The following is a 15,440-nucleotide window of genomic DNA, read 5'->3' as shown; positions in this document are numbered from 1 at the left end:
CAAAGCAAATCAGCTCAACTAATCTTGTCTCAACATCCTGGATCTGGCAATCAGCCAACCAACATTAAATCGATACAACCGCAGCAGTACCAACTACTCCAAATCCAGCAACAGCCCCTCAAAAAAGGACCACATAGCAATTACTGCTCAAACGAACAACAGGAGTTTACGAATGATGGACACATCGGAAAACATTTCATCGGCACATTCTGCCTTAAAACATGTCTGCCACTATTTTTGAAAATTTCACTGCCTACACAGTGCTCGTGATTCCATTCCAGCAGCAGCAAGCAATCACTATTCGAGTGCTTATCGCCAACATTTCACAGCAAGCTCAGCAGCAGAACCACCTTCAACCACAACATCAGAAAATTAAGATTTCTTCCAGACCATGACCATCATCCTAAAGGTCGGTAGCAATAACGTTCAACCGACAGTACAACCTGGTCAGCAACCGCAATTAGTGCAATAGATCCAACCCAAATGTAGATTTACCAACTGCAAAAAAGATAGCAACAGCACATTCAAACACAGTAGCAGCAGCATACTATACTGTACCATGCGGTGTGCAGGACTTTTTTATTCAGTTGGTGCGGCAAGGTGAGACATTTTTATTACCTTTTTTATTTCGAAAGGATCAGTACCGTGTTTAGTACATTGTAATGTAATATCCTATTCTTCTTTAAAAAGCTCAAGTTCGCTCATTTACGGATATTTTTTTATTATGATTTTTTTCAGATCGAACACCAACAACATAATATCATGGTAATCACCCAGCAAGAGAACGCAGTGATAATGGGCCAACAGAAAACACAACATCAAGATGCTCGGAAAGGACTTTCTCTTTCGGTATGTATTTACCAGTAGCATCCCTCCTCCAAACATTCCTTTGTATATCTAAATGTCCTTATCAATTCACAGAACAAACATAATGGCACGTCATCTTCAATCGGCTAACCGTTTGGAATAAGCGCTCATCGTCGGTTTCATGGCAGGGAAGTGAGCAGGCAAAAGAAGGCATCGTTTTTTCCGCAAGGTCGCTCTGGTCAAAATTTCAGCGAATTGCAAGGAATAAACCACCCGAGGGACAGTACCCGTGCTGATTCAGGACGATTTCCCATACTTTGTACCTTGCTATTGAATTTTAATACCCGATCGAAACGATGGCAAGCGCTGCCGATAACTGGGTCAAAAAGACGACGGATCAAGAAATTTCTGCACTCGGTAAGTGTTTTTTTTGTTATAACCTATTTTTGAAGCGATCATTGGGATGGGATTTGAATTTTTCTTTTCAATACAAATAGGTTAGCGAACTGAGTACATATCATCAAGGATAAGGATTCAGGCGGCTGGCAGTCCAGAGAAAGAGAATGCGGAAAAACCTAGTCCACCGGCAGTAGAACCAAAGCTGCACCTGATGTTTGGAGTTCGGTAGCTACAGAAATTCTGACTCTAGCAGCTCCTGAAGAAAAACAAGCTGCAAGAGAAAATGGAGAAACACCTTCCTCCGCGGAAGATGCAGAGGCATTCAAGTAAGTCGAAATCTGCAGAAAATTTTGATTAGGACATAAGGAACATTGACAGCCTCTCTTTGTTTACTTTCTCTTTCGATTATGACGTCACTATAACACTTTGCACTAATTTTCCAGTACATAGCCGATGGTTTTTACTAAAATATTAGGCAAAGAGTTGAGTACTAAATATTGAAACGACCGAGTAACAAACAGAAGAGAAAGACCCCAAAGAGAATCTCATTGTTGCTTACGTCCTATTCTAAATTTTCTCCCGAAATATTTAGTATCAGCTTTAAAATTATCCGTGACTAATCTTTTAGCCCGGCGGATGCAAGTTTGCTAATGAAAGATGTTCACTAAGGTCTAGTAGAATCAAAGCTGGATCTGAAGGTGCAGCGAAAGGATTCTTCTTCGCCGGTTGGTTGGTTAAAACTTTCGAAGTTTTGCACGTGAAGCCGGGATTACTTCAGGGAGTCTATGCGATGGGTTTCAACGCCCTTCTAAGATTCAGGAGATGGCTCTGTTGACCGGTCCGCCACGGAATATAATCACCCAGAGTCAGTCGGGAATAGGAAAAACCGCTGCCTTCGTGCTGGCACTGCTCAGTTGAGTCCATCAGTTAAAAAACTATCTGCAGGTGATTTGCCTTTCCCCCACGTATGAGCTGGCAATTCAGAAGGGGAAGTAGCTGCCAAAATGGCAAAGTTTTGTCCGGAAATCAAACTTCCTTACGCCGTTCGCGGTGAGGAGACCATCAAAGGGGCGAAGCTGACTAATCATATCATCATCGGAACACCCGGCAAGCTAATGGACTGGGGTATAAAGTTCAGGACGTACGACCTAGTTTTCCCTTTTTGTACTGGACGAGGCGGGTGTTATGGTCGGTGTTCTTCTTGGCCACGTACGAGCGCGAGGTGATGGAGTTTGCCTAATACATCGTACCCAATCCGATAGTCATTCGGCAGGCGCGGGAGCAAAAAATCACTCGATAACATCAAACAGTACTACGTCAAGTTCCGCAACCAGGACGAGAAATTGTGTGATTACCGTCGGACAAGCGATCATTTTCTGTCATATGATGTATAGGACAGTTGTAAACGTCCAAGTAAACTTATTTTCAGAACTGTTAATCGATCGAAACAGGTACGAAAAACGGCCGGTTGGTTGACCTGCAGGATGTCCCAGGATGGTCACTCGGTAGCGGTACTGTCCGGTAATCTAACGGTGGAGCAACGGTTGGAACGAACGTTTTGTCCAGGGGTAAGTTCCACCACTTGATTCTGGCTACAGCACCAGGTTACGGAGAGATTCTTTCGTCTTAGGTATCGACGTCGAACAGGTGACCATTGTCGTCAACTTCGACCTGCCGATGGATTAGCAGGGACGAGCCGATTGCGAAACGTATCTACATCGAATTAGACGCACCGGTAGATTCGGTAAGTGTGACTCATTCTTGTGATCCTATAGATTGTATTTCTTCCCACTTCTTTAACAGAACGGAATCACCATCAACCTAGTGGGCAGTGATCGAAACATGATGATTTGCAGATCAATCAAAAAACACTTCCGGAAAAAGATTCAGTTGCTAGACGCGGAGAACTCGGACGAAATTGAAAAGATCGCACCGTAAAGTGTTTTCGACCAGCTACTGGTCATACTTGTTTTGATTCTGAATTTATAATTTTATATTTTTTTAATTTACAAATGTAACCAACAGGGTATCGCAAGCTAATAAATTTACAATTACAATTACAATCTCTACCCAGTTCTATCCAAACATTTGAAAAGGGCCTAACCACAAAATGTAACAAATTGAAATTTCATGTTTTCCATTAACAAATATCTACCCGAGCACGTACATAACGCAACATTTGATTATGAAGAATTTTGATAGCGATTTTACAACAATTTATAAAAGGGCCTAATTGATTTTTATGACCGAACTGATTATGAAAAGACCTAACTGATTGAAAAGTGCCTAACTAGCAATACACTCGTTTTAAATGGATTATAACGTATTATTGGATTATGACTGATTGTAAAAGTCTTATAACATCTTTTCCATAATTTACATACAGGGTCAATTTGACCATCAAATTAGAATTCAGTTAATTCGTCTAACTTTCGGTGTAATATCAGACTTGAACAGCATTTTTTGTGTGAGGTATTCTGCCGCTAGAAGCAAAACTGTCCCATGTTCTATGGGAATCCCTATACACATGGGACAATTATGCTTCTGGCGGTAGTAATACAAATAGTAGCAATATGCGCAATTCCTTAGTGTTTCATGCAATAAGAATTACCACGAATTACTTATGGCAATAAATTTCAATTACGATTCTCACAATTGTTATACCAAAAATAGGTTTGTATCCGTACTGATTATTGGTAGCATTCCCTGAGACTTCCGGAACCTTTAGTAGTAGCCATTGTTATCATAATCGATTTTTAACGTAGTTTAAAGCCTAGGGTTAGGGTTATATTTCCGGATTCCGAAACGTGTTTCGAAAGGTAGTTTCCCCGAGAATTGTGAAAGCGGTAAAGGCGGCCAAGGCAATCAGATTTGCTTCTTAATGGTCAAACGCCGATTTAGACTTACGATTCGGACAATTACAATAGATTTGGTTTGAGCGAATTTCGATCATTTCCCTGGGTCTTCTAGAACCGGTAGAAGCAGCCAATTTAGATAGAAATTGGCCAGCCAATGATTTAAATCTCCGATTGCAGGAATTGTGCTGCCTAAATTGGTCAGACTGAACTTCCCCGAGACATCCGGAACCGTCACAAATAAGCATTATGATTAATCATTCTCGAAATATGATTGACGCTGAGTACGTCACTTCCCTGAGAGCTTCATGAATGGCAAATAGGTTTACAATTGTTACCGATTTCATACACATCCGTGATGAATTAATAAAATACATCATTTAAAACATTTAAATGACAACAGAAATATAAAAAAGAAATAAACAAACAACAGCTGATGTCGTTTTCCAGTTATCAAAAGCGACATCTAACAGCAAACACACAGACTAGTTTTCGCGAGCAAATGTCAAAATTCCGCACGGAAGAAGGAAAAATATTTCGCGACCTCATTTCGCAAGAGGTGCATACTAAGCTTTAAGCGGTACGCAGCTCTCGCGAAAACGATAACGAAAAATGGAGTGAGCCGAGACACGGTTCGACAAACGATAAATTTCATAATACTTCCGCGAGAAGGCGCTGCTTTCTATGCGCTGTCACCAAGGCAAACTTTTTCCTTGCGAAATAATGGTCAGAGGTATAGCGCATTACGCACATAATAAGTGCGACTGAAAGTGCGGAAACGCCAATAGAACTGCGCTTTTACATTGAATCGTCTTGGTATCTATTACGCACTTATGTATTATCCAACGAGGAATAAGTGCGCCTCATACATGAAAACGATTCAATGTAAAAGCGCACTTTTATAAGAAAAATCGCACTTTCATGGAGTCCAGTTTTAAATGCCACGAATAATATTATTTCGCACGGAGGCTCGCGAAATTTTGACAGGTTGCAATGACAAAATCGACGTCAACATTTCATAAGGCATTATATCTCGACAAACATATGATTACGGCCTAAAAGTCAACTGTCAAAATCCACTTTGAATGGAAATTCCAGACAAACCGTTACTAGACAGTTTATGAAAGAGAAAACTTTTCTCTTTCATTTACTACCAAAATCTGTGATTGGCGTGTAACGGTTTGTCCGGAATTTCCATTCAAAGCGGATTTTGACAGTTGGCTTTTAGGCCGTAATCATATGTTTGTCGAGATATATAATATGCTCATGTTGAGAAAATGGCGTCTGAAAAATTACCTCGTACTTTATATTCCCATTTATGAACAGGAGCTTGATTAAGAACCAAACAACTCAATGCCGTGTTAAATTAACCACTTTTTCCGAATAATATAACAGATTTGTTATAGTTATGTTTTTTGTAGATAAATGTTTTGGTCCCTTTTGAAACATCGCACTGGTTTTGTGCCCTCTCCCATAATCCCTTTTCGGCGAGACGTTAGCTTATAGTGCGTGCGGGTGAGCCCTTTTGTTTACAGCAAATGATTATGTGACGTTTATTTTGATCCCTTTCTTGGTGTTGCGATGTTTTTGTTCCCTTTTCAAGTATAGTCTTTTTCATTAAGCAAAAGGGCCCATAAACAAATTTTTCCGTTTTGTTGTTTGGTGTATATGAACCGTTAATTTTTAAGGGGAAGTGAAAGGGAACATAAGCAAAACAAGTTATTTTGCTTATGTGCCTTTTCGATAATCCATTATTTCGCCAACAGCCATGTCTCGGAATCGGCTTATTCAAGGTTTGTATAAAGCTTTGTTAGTGTCCATTTGAAGTAAGTATTAACCGGAATTGTTTACGTTTTGTTTATCGGCCCATTTGAAATGTTCTCGTCGAAGTATAAAAAAACACGATTGGCAATTTTTTGTTTTTTTTCATCGCAACCTGTCGAAATTTCGTAGTTTTAGAGATTCAATATTTTGAATTTGAATGGTAAGTTTAGGAATATTATTGGAAGCGTGATTGTTTCTAGTTTTAAACAATTAAATTTAAATAATTAATATTATTTACAGCACACCCGAACAAAGCGGCCGCCGGAGCAGTATTTTTTGTCAGTGGTAGAACCAGCAGCCATCGATCCACTATGGAACAACAACCAGATGCTACAAATTAGCTCAGCTAATCTGGTCTCAACATCCTGGCTCTTTCAATCAGCCAACCAACATTAAATCGTTACAACCGCAGCAGTACCGACAACTCCAAATCCAGAAGCAGCCAACAACCCCTCAAAAAAGAACCACATAGCAATTACAGCTCAAACAAACAACAGGAGTTTACGAATGATGGACACATCGGAAAACATTTTATCGGCACATTCTGCTTAAAACTTGTCTGCCACTATTTTTACCAGCGGTTGTCATGATTTAAAGAAATCAGAGTCAAGCACAAACGTTACATTCCAGCGTTGGTTCCTACCAATTCCTTGCATAAAAAATATCACTGCCTCCACAGTGCTCGTGATTCCATTCCAGCAAGCAATCACTATTCCAGTGCAACATTTCACAGCAAGCTGAGCAACCGCCTTCAACCATAAAAGAAGGCATCGTTTTTTCCGCAAAGTCGCTCTGGTCAAAATTTCAGCGAATTGCAAGGAATAAACCACCTGAGGGACAGTACCGATAACTGGGTTTAAAAAGCGGAGGATCAAGAAATTTCTGCACTCGGTAAGTGTTGTTTTGTTATAACCTATTTTTGAAGCGATCATTGGGATGGAATTTGAATTTTTCTTTTCAATACAAATAGGTAAGCGAACTGAGTACATATCACCAAGGATAAGGAATCAGAGCCGGCGGCTGACAGTCCAGAGAAAGAGAATGCGGGAAAACCTAGTCCACCGGCAGTAGAACCAAAGCTGATCACTCCCGTAGAAATGCATGCACCTGCAGTTTTGGGTTCGGTAGCTACGGAAATTCTGACTAACAGCTCCTGAAGAAAAACAAGCTGCATGAGAAAATGGAGAAACAGCTTCCTCCGCGGAAGATGCAGAGGCATTCAAGTAAGTTGAAATCTGGAGAAAATTTTGATTAGGACATAAGTAACATTGACAGCCTCTCTTTGTTTACTTTCTCTTATTATGACGTCACTATAACACTGCACTAATTTTCCAGTACATAGCCGATGGTTTTTACTACAATATTAGGCAAAGAGTCGAGTACTAAATATTGAAACGACCGACTAATAAACAGAAGAGAAAGACCCCAAAGAGAATCTCATTGTTACTTATGTCCTATTCTAAATTTTCTGCCGAAATATTTAGTATCAGCTTTAAAATTATTCATGGCTAATCTTTTAGCCAGGCAGATGCAAATTTGCTAATGATAGATGTTCGCAAAGGTCTAGTAGAATCAAAGCTGGATCTGGAGGTGCAGCGGAAGGAGTTTATGCGATGGGTTTCAACGTCCCTTCCAAGATTCAGAAGACGGCTCTACCTACTCTGTTGGCCGGTCCGCCACGGAATATAATCGCCCAGACCCAGTGCTGACAATGCTCAGTTTAGTCCATCAATTAAAAAAACTATCTGCAGGTGGTTTGCATTTCCCCCACGTATGAGCTTGAAATTCAGAAGGGGGAAGTAGCTGCCAAAATACCAAAGTTTTGTCCGGAAATCAAACTTCCTTACGCAGTTCGCGAGGAGATCGTCAAAGGGGCGAAGCTGACTAATCATATCATCATCGGAACACCCGGCAAGCTAATGGACTGGGGTATAAAGTTCAGGATGTACGACCTAGAAGTTTTCCCTTTTTGTACTGGACGAGGCGGGTGTTTTGGTCGCTGTTCTTCTTGGCCACGTACGAGCGCGAGGTGATGGAGTTCGCCGAGTACATCGTACCCAATCCGATCGTTATTCGGCTGGCGCGGGAGCAAGAATCACTCGATAACATCAAACAGTACTACGTCAAGTGCCGCAACCAGGACGAGAAATTGTGTGATTACCGTCGGACAAGCGATCATTTTCTGTCATATGATGTATAGGACAGTTGTAAACTTATTTTCGAAACTGTTAATCGATCGAAACAGGTACGCAAAACGGCCGGTTGGTTGACCGGCAGGATGTCCCAAGATGGTCACTCGGTAGCGGTACTGTCCGGTGATCTAACGGTGGAACAACATTGGACGCTTTGGATCGATTCCGAAATGGACTAGAGAGGTACAGATTATAACGAACGTTTTGTCCAGGGGTAAGTTCCGCCACTTGATTCTTGTTGCAACACTAGGATACAGAGAGATTCTTTCGCATTAGGTATCGACGTCGAACAGGTTACCATTGTCGTCAACTTCGACCTGCCGATGGATCAGCAGGGACGAGCCGATTGCGAAACGTATCTACATCGAATTAGACGTACCGGTAGATTCGGTAAGTGTGACTCATTCTTGTTATCCTATAGATTGTATTTCATTCCGCTTCTTTAACAGAACGGAATCACCATCATCCTAGTGGACAGTGATCGAAGCATGATGATTTGCAGATCAATCGAAAAACATTCCCGGAAAAAGATTCAGTAGCTAGTCGCGGAGATCTCGGACGAAATTGAAAAGATCGGATCGTAAAGTGTTTTCGACCAGCTACTGGTGAACGGCGTAGGAGCTTTTTTGGGTTATACTTGTTTCGATTCTGAATTTATAATTTTATTTAGCTCTACCCAGTTCTATCCCAACAATTGAAAAGGGCCTAACTGCAAAATGTAGCAAATTGAATTTTCATGTTTTCCATTAACAAATATCTACCCGAGCATGTACACAACGCATCAGTTGATTATGAAGAATTTTGGCAGCGATTTTACAACAATTTTTTAAAAGGGCCTAATTGATTTTTATGACCAAACTGATTAAGAAAGGACCTAACTGATTGGAAAGTGCCTAACTAGCAATACAGTCTTTTCTATAATTTACAGACAGGGACAATCTGATTTTATGATGTGACCCCACTGACATCAAATTTGAATTCAGTTAATTCGTCTAACTTTCGGACAAATATGCGTATTACGGCAGTATACAAGTAGTAGCAATATGCGCAATCAAAAGAAAAAAATTAGTATCAATTTTCCAAATAGGATTATAATGAATCTGACCTTTGACAATTTTCTCAATGTTTACGTTTTGCAGATTAGCCCTTTTTAAATGTTTGATAGAGTTGGTTTCCTTACGTTCTATGCTACTTACGACTTAATAATTTTTTTGCCTGAATTTATTCAATAATTTATTCATTAATTTAATTATTTATTGGTGTATTAATTTCTCTATGCATTTATTTATTATTCATTTATATTTTATAAGTGTAGATGTAGTCTCACAATCCTTTCTGATTATTTAGGTTAAATTTCCCTTAACCCATTATGACTCAGCGAATGAAATTTCATACGCAAAAACAACACATTTCTGGATCATAAAATGAAGGCGTGTCCGGGCTTCTGGTCTTCTGTGAACGTTAATAAATACTCTTTTATTTATAGTGTATATGGTCAATAATCTTTTTTTTTCTATTAAATTCGATTGTGTTTTCGAATGTCAAAGGCCAAATTTCAAACCAAAATATGAACAACACATATTATTAAATTTCTTGTTTCGGATTGAGAACGAATGGCCATGAGAAATTGTAACCCGTCAGGGTAACAATTTAGCGCTGGGTGGAAATATACCTATTTGTGCGTACTCTCTCCGTAGAGTGTATTGTTATTGCAACATAACTCACCGCTGCTCATTATGCTCGTTCATGTTTTTGATGTAAATTTCGTTTAAATAATAGTCCATGAACGTTGTTATTAGTCCAGATAGGTGTAGTAATTTTTGTTGTGTATTTGTAAATAAATAGCATAGGGTTTAGTTAGGTTACCGCTCTCCTTTCGCTGCAAAAGTGGTCTGACTATGCTGTGCTATAGCGATGACAGCTATGCGGCGGTGCGTTTTTTTGGTGCTTGCTTTGGTCGAGTGCGGAAGGCGGCCATCGTGAAAAGGCAGAAAGTGACGAACCACGAAGTTAAACAGACTTTCGTGAACAAGTTTTTTCGGGACAGTTTCCCGCCACGTTTAACCAGTGAGGTGAAGTGCGCGCGTGCGACAGATAAAAAAACCTGTCGAAAAGTGCCGGCTCGTGGTTCGGGCACAGTAGTAAGTGTGGTGCTGGATCGCCGTCGGGGGAAGCTAATTACCAAGGAGCTTTCGCTTCCCCGGCTAACCGCAAAGGATCCAGACGCACCAATCCGCCCTCGCTGGGAAGGATAAGCCGAACGAGCCTTGCTCTCCTTCCCAGCTAATAGCCAAGGAGGGCGAAGCAGGGTGGACAACGGCTCCTCCTGGGAAGAACACTGCGGTGTCTTCCGGGATTCTTTGCGGGGAGCAAAGAATCCGGTGATTCGTCACCACCGTCGCTAGGGAGGTTCCGACAAAGGAGCAAAGCTCACCTCCCTAGCTAATTGTTAAGGACCGCTGCCGGAGCAGCCAACGTAAACAAGGAGAACTCCGCCTTCCCGCCATCGCCAGCAGCAGTGCATCTACAATCGACCAGCAGTGAAGGGAGAGTTGGTGGAAATAAACACGGTAAAATTAAATTTATTTATTTGTGTTCTATTAGTTTGTAGTGTTACAAAAATCCGAAATTCCGGTAGAAGCACCTAGGCCGCCCTGAAAGGAAGGGTCCGCCGGGCAATTAAGAACCCGAGTAGTGGGCAAACCCCAACTTACATTTGGCGCACAGCGCAAAACACACTGAAAAAAAATATTTTCCTATTTTGGAAAATATTTTTTTCTTCCGGAGTGTGGGGTGCTTCTACTAAATAGAGGATTTTCGTAGAACAGTGGTGAGGTTTCTTCCGCAATATTGTTCCGCGGTCATTCAAGGAGTTTATGCGATGGGTTTCAACGTCCCTTCCAAGATTTATTTATTTATTTATTTATTTATTTTCGTCAAGCATATGTAGACTACATAGAATGGTTTTACAATATTTACTTATATACTATACATTATTTCTACGGTTTAGTTCAGATTTGATTTGTTTTCTAGACATGGAAAGGTCAATTATTACACAATTTTCATTATAATGACGCATCATTCTATTGATGGGGCTATTTTTAGCATAGTTTGTCCTAAAAGATTGTTCTTGGAATAAATTACGAGTTCTTAGTTGTCGGCTAGGTACATAAAATTTTATTTGCGAAAGTAATGATGCGGATTGTACACGTTGAGAAATAATGTCGTTGATAAAGTAAAGCATGGCAAATTCGCGGCGTTCTTTGAGTGTTTGTATATTAATGAGCATGCAACGTGCTTTATATGATGGAAGAGGAAATGTCGTCCAGTTTAGTTTACGAAGCGCGTACAAAATAAATTGTTTTTGGACTGATTCGATGCGTTCTTCGTACAGGACAGTGTATGGGTTCCATACTATGCTGCAATATTCCAAAATTGGCCTGACATATGTATTGTATAATGATTTTATTGTGTAAGGGTCTTCAAAATTGTAGGTGAAACGTTTAATAAAGCCCAGCATACTATTTGCTTTATTTATTATTGTATTATAATGTTCAACAAATGTGAGCTTGGAGTCTAAGATTACGCCTAAATCTCGTACAATTTTGGATTTTTCTACAAGTTGGTTGCCTAAGTGTATGTCTATGGGAACATTTGAAATTTTTCTGCTGAAGGTTATTGAGTTGCATTTCTTTACATTAAGTTGGAGTAGACTTTTGCTACACCACATGTAGAATATATTTATTTCGTTTTGGAATATTTCAGTGTCTTTGACATTTCTTATTTCCATGAAAAGTTTCATGTCATCTGCATATATAAGCACTTCAAGATGTTTGAGTATAAAGGTAATGTCATTAACGTACAAAATAAAAAGAAGAGGGCCTAAGTGGGAACCCTGGGGTACGCCAGAGGTGACAGAAATTGGTTCCGAGAGTATATTCTGAAAGCGAACTGTTTGTTGACGTTTCGTTAAATATGATTCGAGCCATTTCAATAGTTTATTTTCTATGCCATATTTTTGCAGTTTGAAGAGTAATAAAGGTATGTCAATACGGTCGAATGCTTTACTAAAGTCTGTGTAGAGTGTTTCCACATGGTTGCCATTGTCCATTGCATTTACAGTAAATGTTACAAATTCTAAAAGATTTGATGTTGTTGAGCGGCCTTTATAAAAGCCATGCTGCTTGCTTGTTATTTGATTTTTGATTTGCTGAAATATTTTGTCATTTACTAGTTTTTCGAATAATTTTGGAATGCATGATATAATGGCAATCCCACGATGATTTCGGATGTCCGATTTAGCGCCTGATTTAAAAATTGGAACTAAAAAGGATGATTTCCATATTTCTGGGAATGTTCCATTTTTCAGTGACATGTTGAAAATATGTAATAGTGGTAGAGTGAATTCTTCTGCTAGATTTTTTAAAAATATTGGTGCTATTCCGTCCGGTCCAGGTCCTTTTGATGCGTCCAAGTTTTTTAGTGCAGTGGTAATTTCGTGTTCAGATAGTTCATGGACGGCAATGTCATTTGAAAATTCAGGTATAAATGAAAAGTAGTCGCGGTCGCGGTCTGTTTCGGAATATGAAGTATATACTTCTTGAAAGAATTTTCCAAATAAATTGCAAATTTCAGTATTGTTATTTCCTACATGTCCGTCAAAATGCATTTGGGATGGAAAGTTGCTACTTTTCAATTTCGTTTTCACGTAATTGAAGAAATTCTTTGGATAGGTCTTGATTTCAGTCTCGATTTTACGATTATATTCTTCATGTGCAGTGTTAATGGCTATGTCGAGTTGGGAGCAAATATCCAGATAGTTTTGCCGATTTGTAATGCTATGTTCTTTCTTGTAAATTTTATGTGCCTTTTGCTTTCTATTTTTTAAATTTTTCAGATGTTGGTTGAACCATACAGGCTGCTGGCCGCCATGAGTTCTTCTTCTTCTTTTTACTGGTACTGTTCCAGAGATTAAATTAGTTACAATTAAATAGAATTTAGTCACTGCTTCGTTGACATTTCCTTCTATACTCAATACAGTTTGCCAATTTATTCTACATAGTCTACGTTTGACTTCTTCGAAGTCAGTTTTATGGTATTCCGGCACTTCCTCATACTCCAAGTCGTTCGGGGAAGAGTTTTGATGAATAAAAATTGAATATTCGATTGCTGTGTGAAATACTTCATTTTTCCATAATGGAGTTAAAGATGCATTAACACAGAAGTCTTCAGTGCAGTTCGTGAATAAGAGGTCTAAATATGAATTTTGTTTATTTTTTACATGGTTGATTTGGTGCAGGCCAAATTCAGATATTTTGTCAAAGAAGTATTGAAGTGTTTCATTTTCGCCTACGACAGGGAGTAAGATAGATTCGTTTTCAATGTCTACGATGAAGTTGGTGTTACGTTGATTAAAGTCGCCATAAATATGCAGTTTTACTTCAGGTTCCATGTTTGACATGATAGATTCTACAGTTTGAAAAAAATAGTTCAAATGATTTTTTGTGAGCATTTTCAGGTGGAAAGTACACAGAGGAGAATATGTGCACTTCTCCTGATATTACTGCTTTTGCCCATATATGTTCAAATTCTATATGCTTAATGGTTTCTATTTCTTCTGAAGGAAAGTCTGCGTTTATGGCTATAATGACTCCTCCTCCAGACTTTTTATTACAAAGAGACAAATTACGGTCATGCCGAAATACATTAAATTGATTTCCAAAGATTTCTTCGCTTCTTACGCTTTCATCCCAGCTACTTTCTGTTCCAAGAATTATATTAAAAGAAGATGAAATTAGTTTTTGTTGGATTTCTTTCATTTTGGCTGGGCTTTTCATTCGATTAAAATTTTGGCAATAGACCAAAATTTCAGTCGAATTCTGTTGTGGATGCGAAGAAGTTTTTGGAATATTTAAATTACTTACAGTTATATTTTCTTCCTCTATAGAGGGCGTCGTTACTTCCGAAAATTCGACGTTCCAAATTTATGCGTAGCTTCGCGGAGTTGTTGAAGGCGCCTGGTTCTTTCGCTTGATAAAAATTTTCCATAAGAGTCGAGGTCTGCTGCTGCTTCGTCTGGGTTTAGCCCATATTCCTGATAGACTTCGATGAAAATGCGCAGGAGATGGTCAGGAGTGGTCGGTAGTCCTTCGGATGCGAGCGTCATTTTGATGCTGGTCGGCGTCATTCCTTCCACGCAAGTAGATGGGTGTTGGTCCTTCATATATGCCAGGTATAGGCGTACAATGTTCATTATTTTTGGTTCGCGAAGTCTGGCCTTTAAAAAGCGACCGTCGCCATTCGTTGATTGTGACGTGAGGCGTACGATTGGAGGGTGCAAGGGGTCCAGTTCAAATTGGCTGTCTGTGTTCGAATGTTGAGATGTGGTAGCCAATGTGTTTAAACTATTTTCGCAGCTGGTAGGTGTCACTTTCATATGTTTGGGTTGAATGTTTTCGTTAGCTGAACGGTACGGGTTGATGGTGTCACCTTTTTTAAAGTTTATGAAATTTGTTTTTACTGCTGGTATTGCAAGACCTGCAATCGGATGTTCGGTGGTTGTGGGAGGAACGGAAAATTGTTTTTTCGCCGTGGCAAGTAGTAATTTGTCTGTCGTCTTACCACTGTCGTTATGATGATTATTGTTAGCGCGATCGTTGTCACGTTGACTTGACTGCTTACGACGTTTTCGGTTGCGCCTTGCCTTATCAGCAGCTTTCTCCTGAAGTCGTCGAATGCGTTGTTTGGCGTCGTATTTTGTCCAATCCTGCTTCCATTGCCATTTATCGCCCAAAAATCGCCAGCCTGGAGACGTATGATCTATTTTCTGTTGGATTACTGTTGCGTGTGATTTTTCCGCTAATTCTTCAGCCAGGGATTTTGATTGATTCATGCCATTTTCTGGTATTGTCATGTTGGAGATTGCAATGGAAATAGCTTTCACTTCTTCCTTCAATTCCTCCAATAGGTTGGAATTGACGAGAGGGTACGGCTCAGAACATTTAGTGGAAATCAGTTCGTTCTCGAGGTGTGATAGCCGTTCGTCAATTTTATGATTCATATTGTCCGATATTGTTTTGGTCGATTTGCTGATGGTGTCGATCGAATTTTGCAACAAATTGTCACAAGAATGAAAATGCTGACCTAGTTTACTGCATATGTTTTCGTTTTTTTTATGGACGACTTGCATTGACTGCTTTACGTCGTTAAGTAATTGTTCGATGCTACCGAACAATTCAAGACTGTGGCTCTTTAGGTCAGCTGTGGTTCGATGTTGTGTGTCCGTATGCGACTTCATCATTTTTAGCAGCTGATCTTGTAGATAGATCATTTTGCGTGTGTCGACCTCTGTCCTAATAATGTG

The 15,440-nt window shown here is 39.7% G+C and overlaps 1 protein-coding gene and 3 long non-coding RNA genes across 5 annotated transcripts; all 4 read left to right on the top strand.

Moving 5' to 3' along the window:
• Positions 1-2,039, top strand: LOC131695520 (uncharacterized). The gene is made up of 5 exons (XR_009306655.1): positions 1-600; positions 739-849; positions 922-1,224; positions 1,305-1,532; positions 1,835-2,039. It is a non-coding gene; the product is annotated as an uncharacterized LOC131695520 (long non-coding RNA).
• Positions 2,040-2,438: 399 nt separating this feature from the next.
• Positions 2,439-3,275, top strand: LOC131695521 (uncharacterized). 2 transcript variants are annotated; one of them, XR_009306657.1, is made up of 3 exons: positions 2,479-2,774; positions 2,837-2,950; positions 3,010-3,275. It is a non-coding gene; the product is annotated as an uncharacterized LOC131695521 (long non-coding RNA). The 2 variants fall into 2 exon arrangements; XR_009306656.1 differs by having other exon boundaries at positions 2,439-2,950.
• Positions 3,276-7,427: 4,152 nt separating this feature from the next.
• On the top strand, positions 7,428-8,256 carry LOC131695513 (DEAD-box helicase Dbp80-like). The gene is made up of 4 exons (XM_058984048.1): positions 7,428-7,556; positions 7,637-7,821; positions 7,869-8,079; positions 8,131-8,256. Exons 1-4 carry the CDS (start codon positions 7,428-7,430, stop codon positions 8,254-8,256), a joined length of 651 nt encoding a protein of 216 aa, XP_058840031.1.
• Positions 8,257-8,267: 11 nt separating this feature from the next.
• On the top strand, positions 8,268-8,550 carry LOC131695524 (uncharacterized). Its single transcript, XR_009306660.1, has 3 exons — positions 8,268-8,291; positions 8,354-8,467; positions 8,527-8,550. It is a non-coding gene; the product is annotated as an uncharacterized LOC131695524 (long non-coding RNA).
• The last annotated feature ends 6,890 nt before the right edge of the window (positions 8,551-15,440 follow it).

The sequence above is a fragment of the Topomyia yanbarensis genome, unplaced genomic scaffold, assembly GCF_030247195.1.
Source record: "Topomyia yanbarensis strain Yona2022 unplaced genomic scaffold, ASM3024719v1 HiC_scaffold_40, whole genome shotgun sequence".
Taxonomy (NCBI): Eukaryota; Metazoa; Arthropoda; class Insecta; order Diptera; family Culicidae; genus Topomyia; species Topomyia yanbarensis.
Note: the sequence above shows the minus strand (reverse complement) of the source record. Positions and strands in the feature narration are given on the sequence as shown.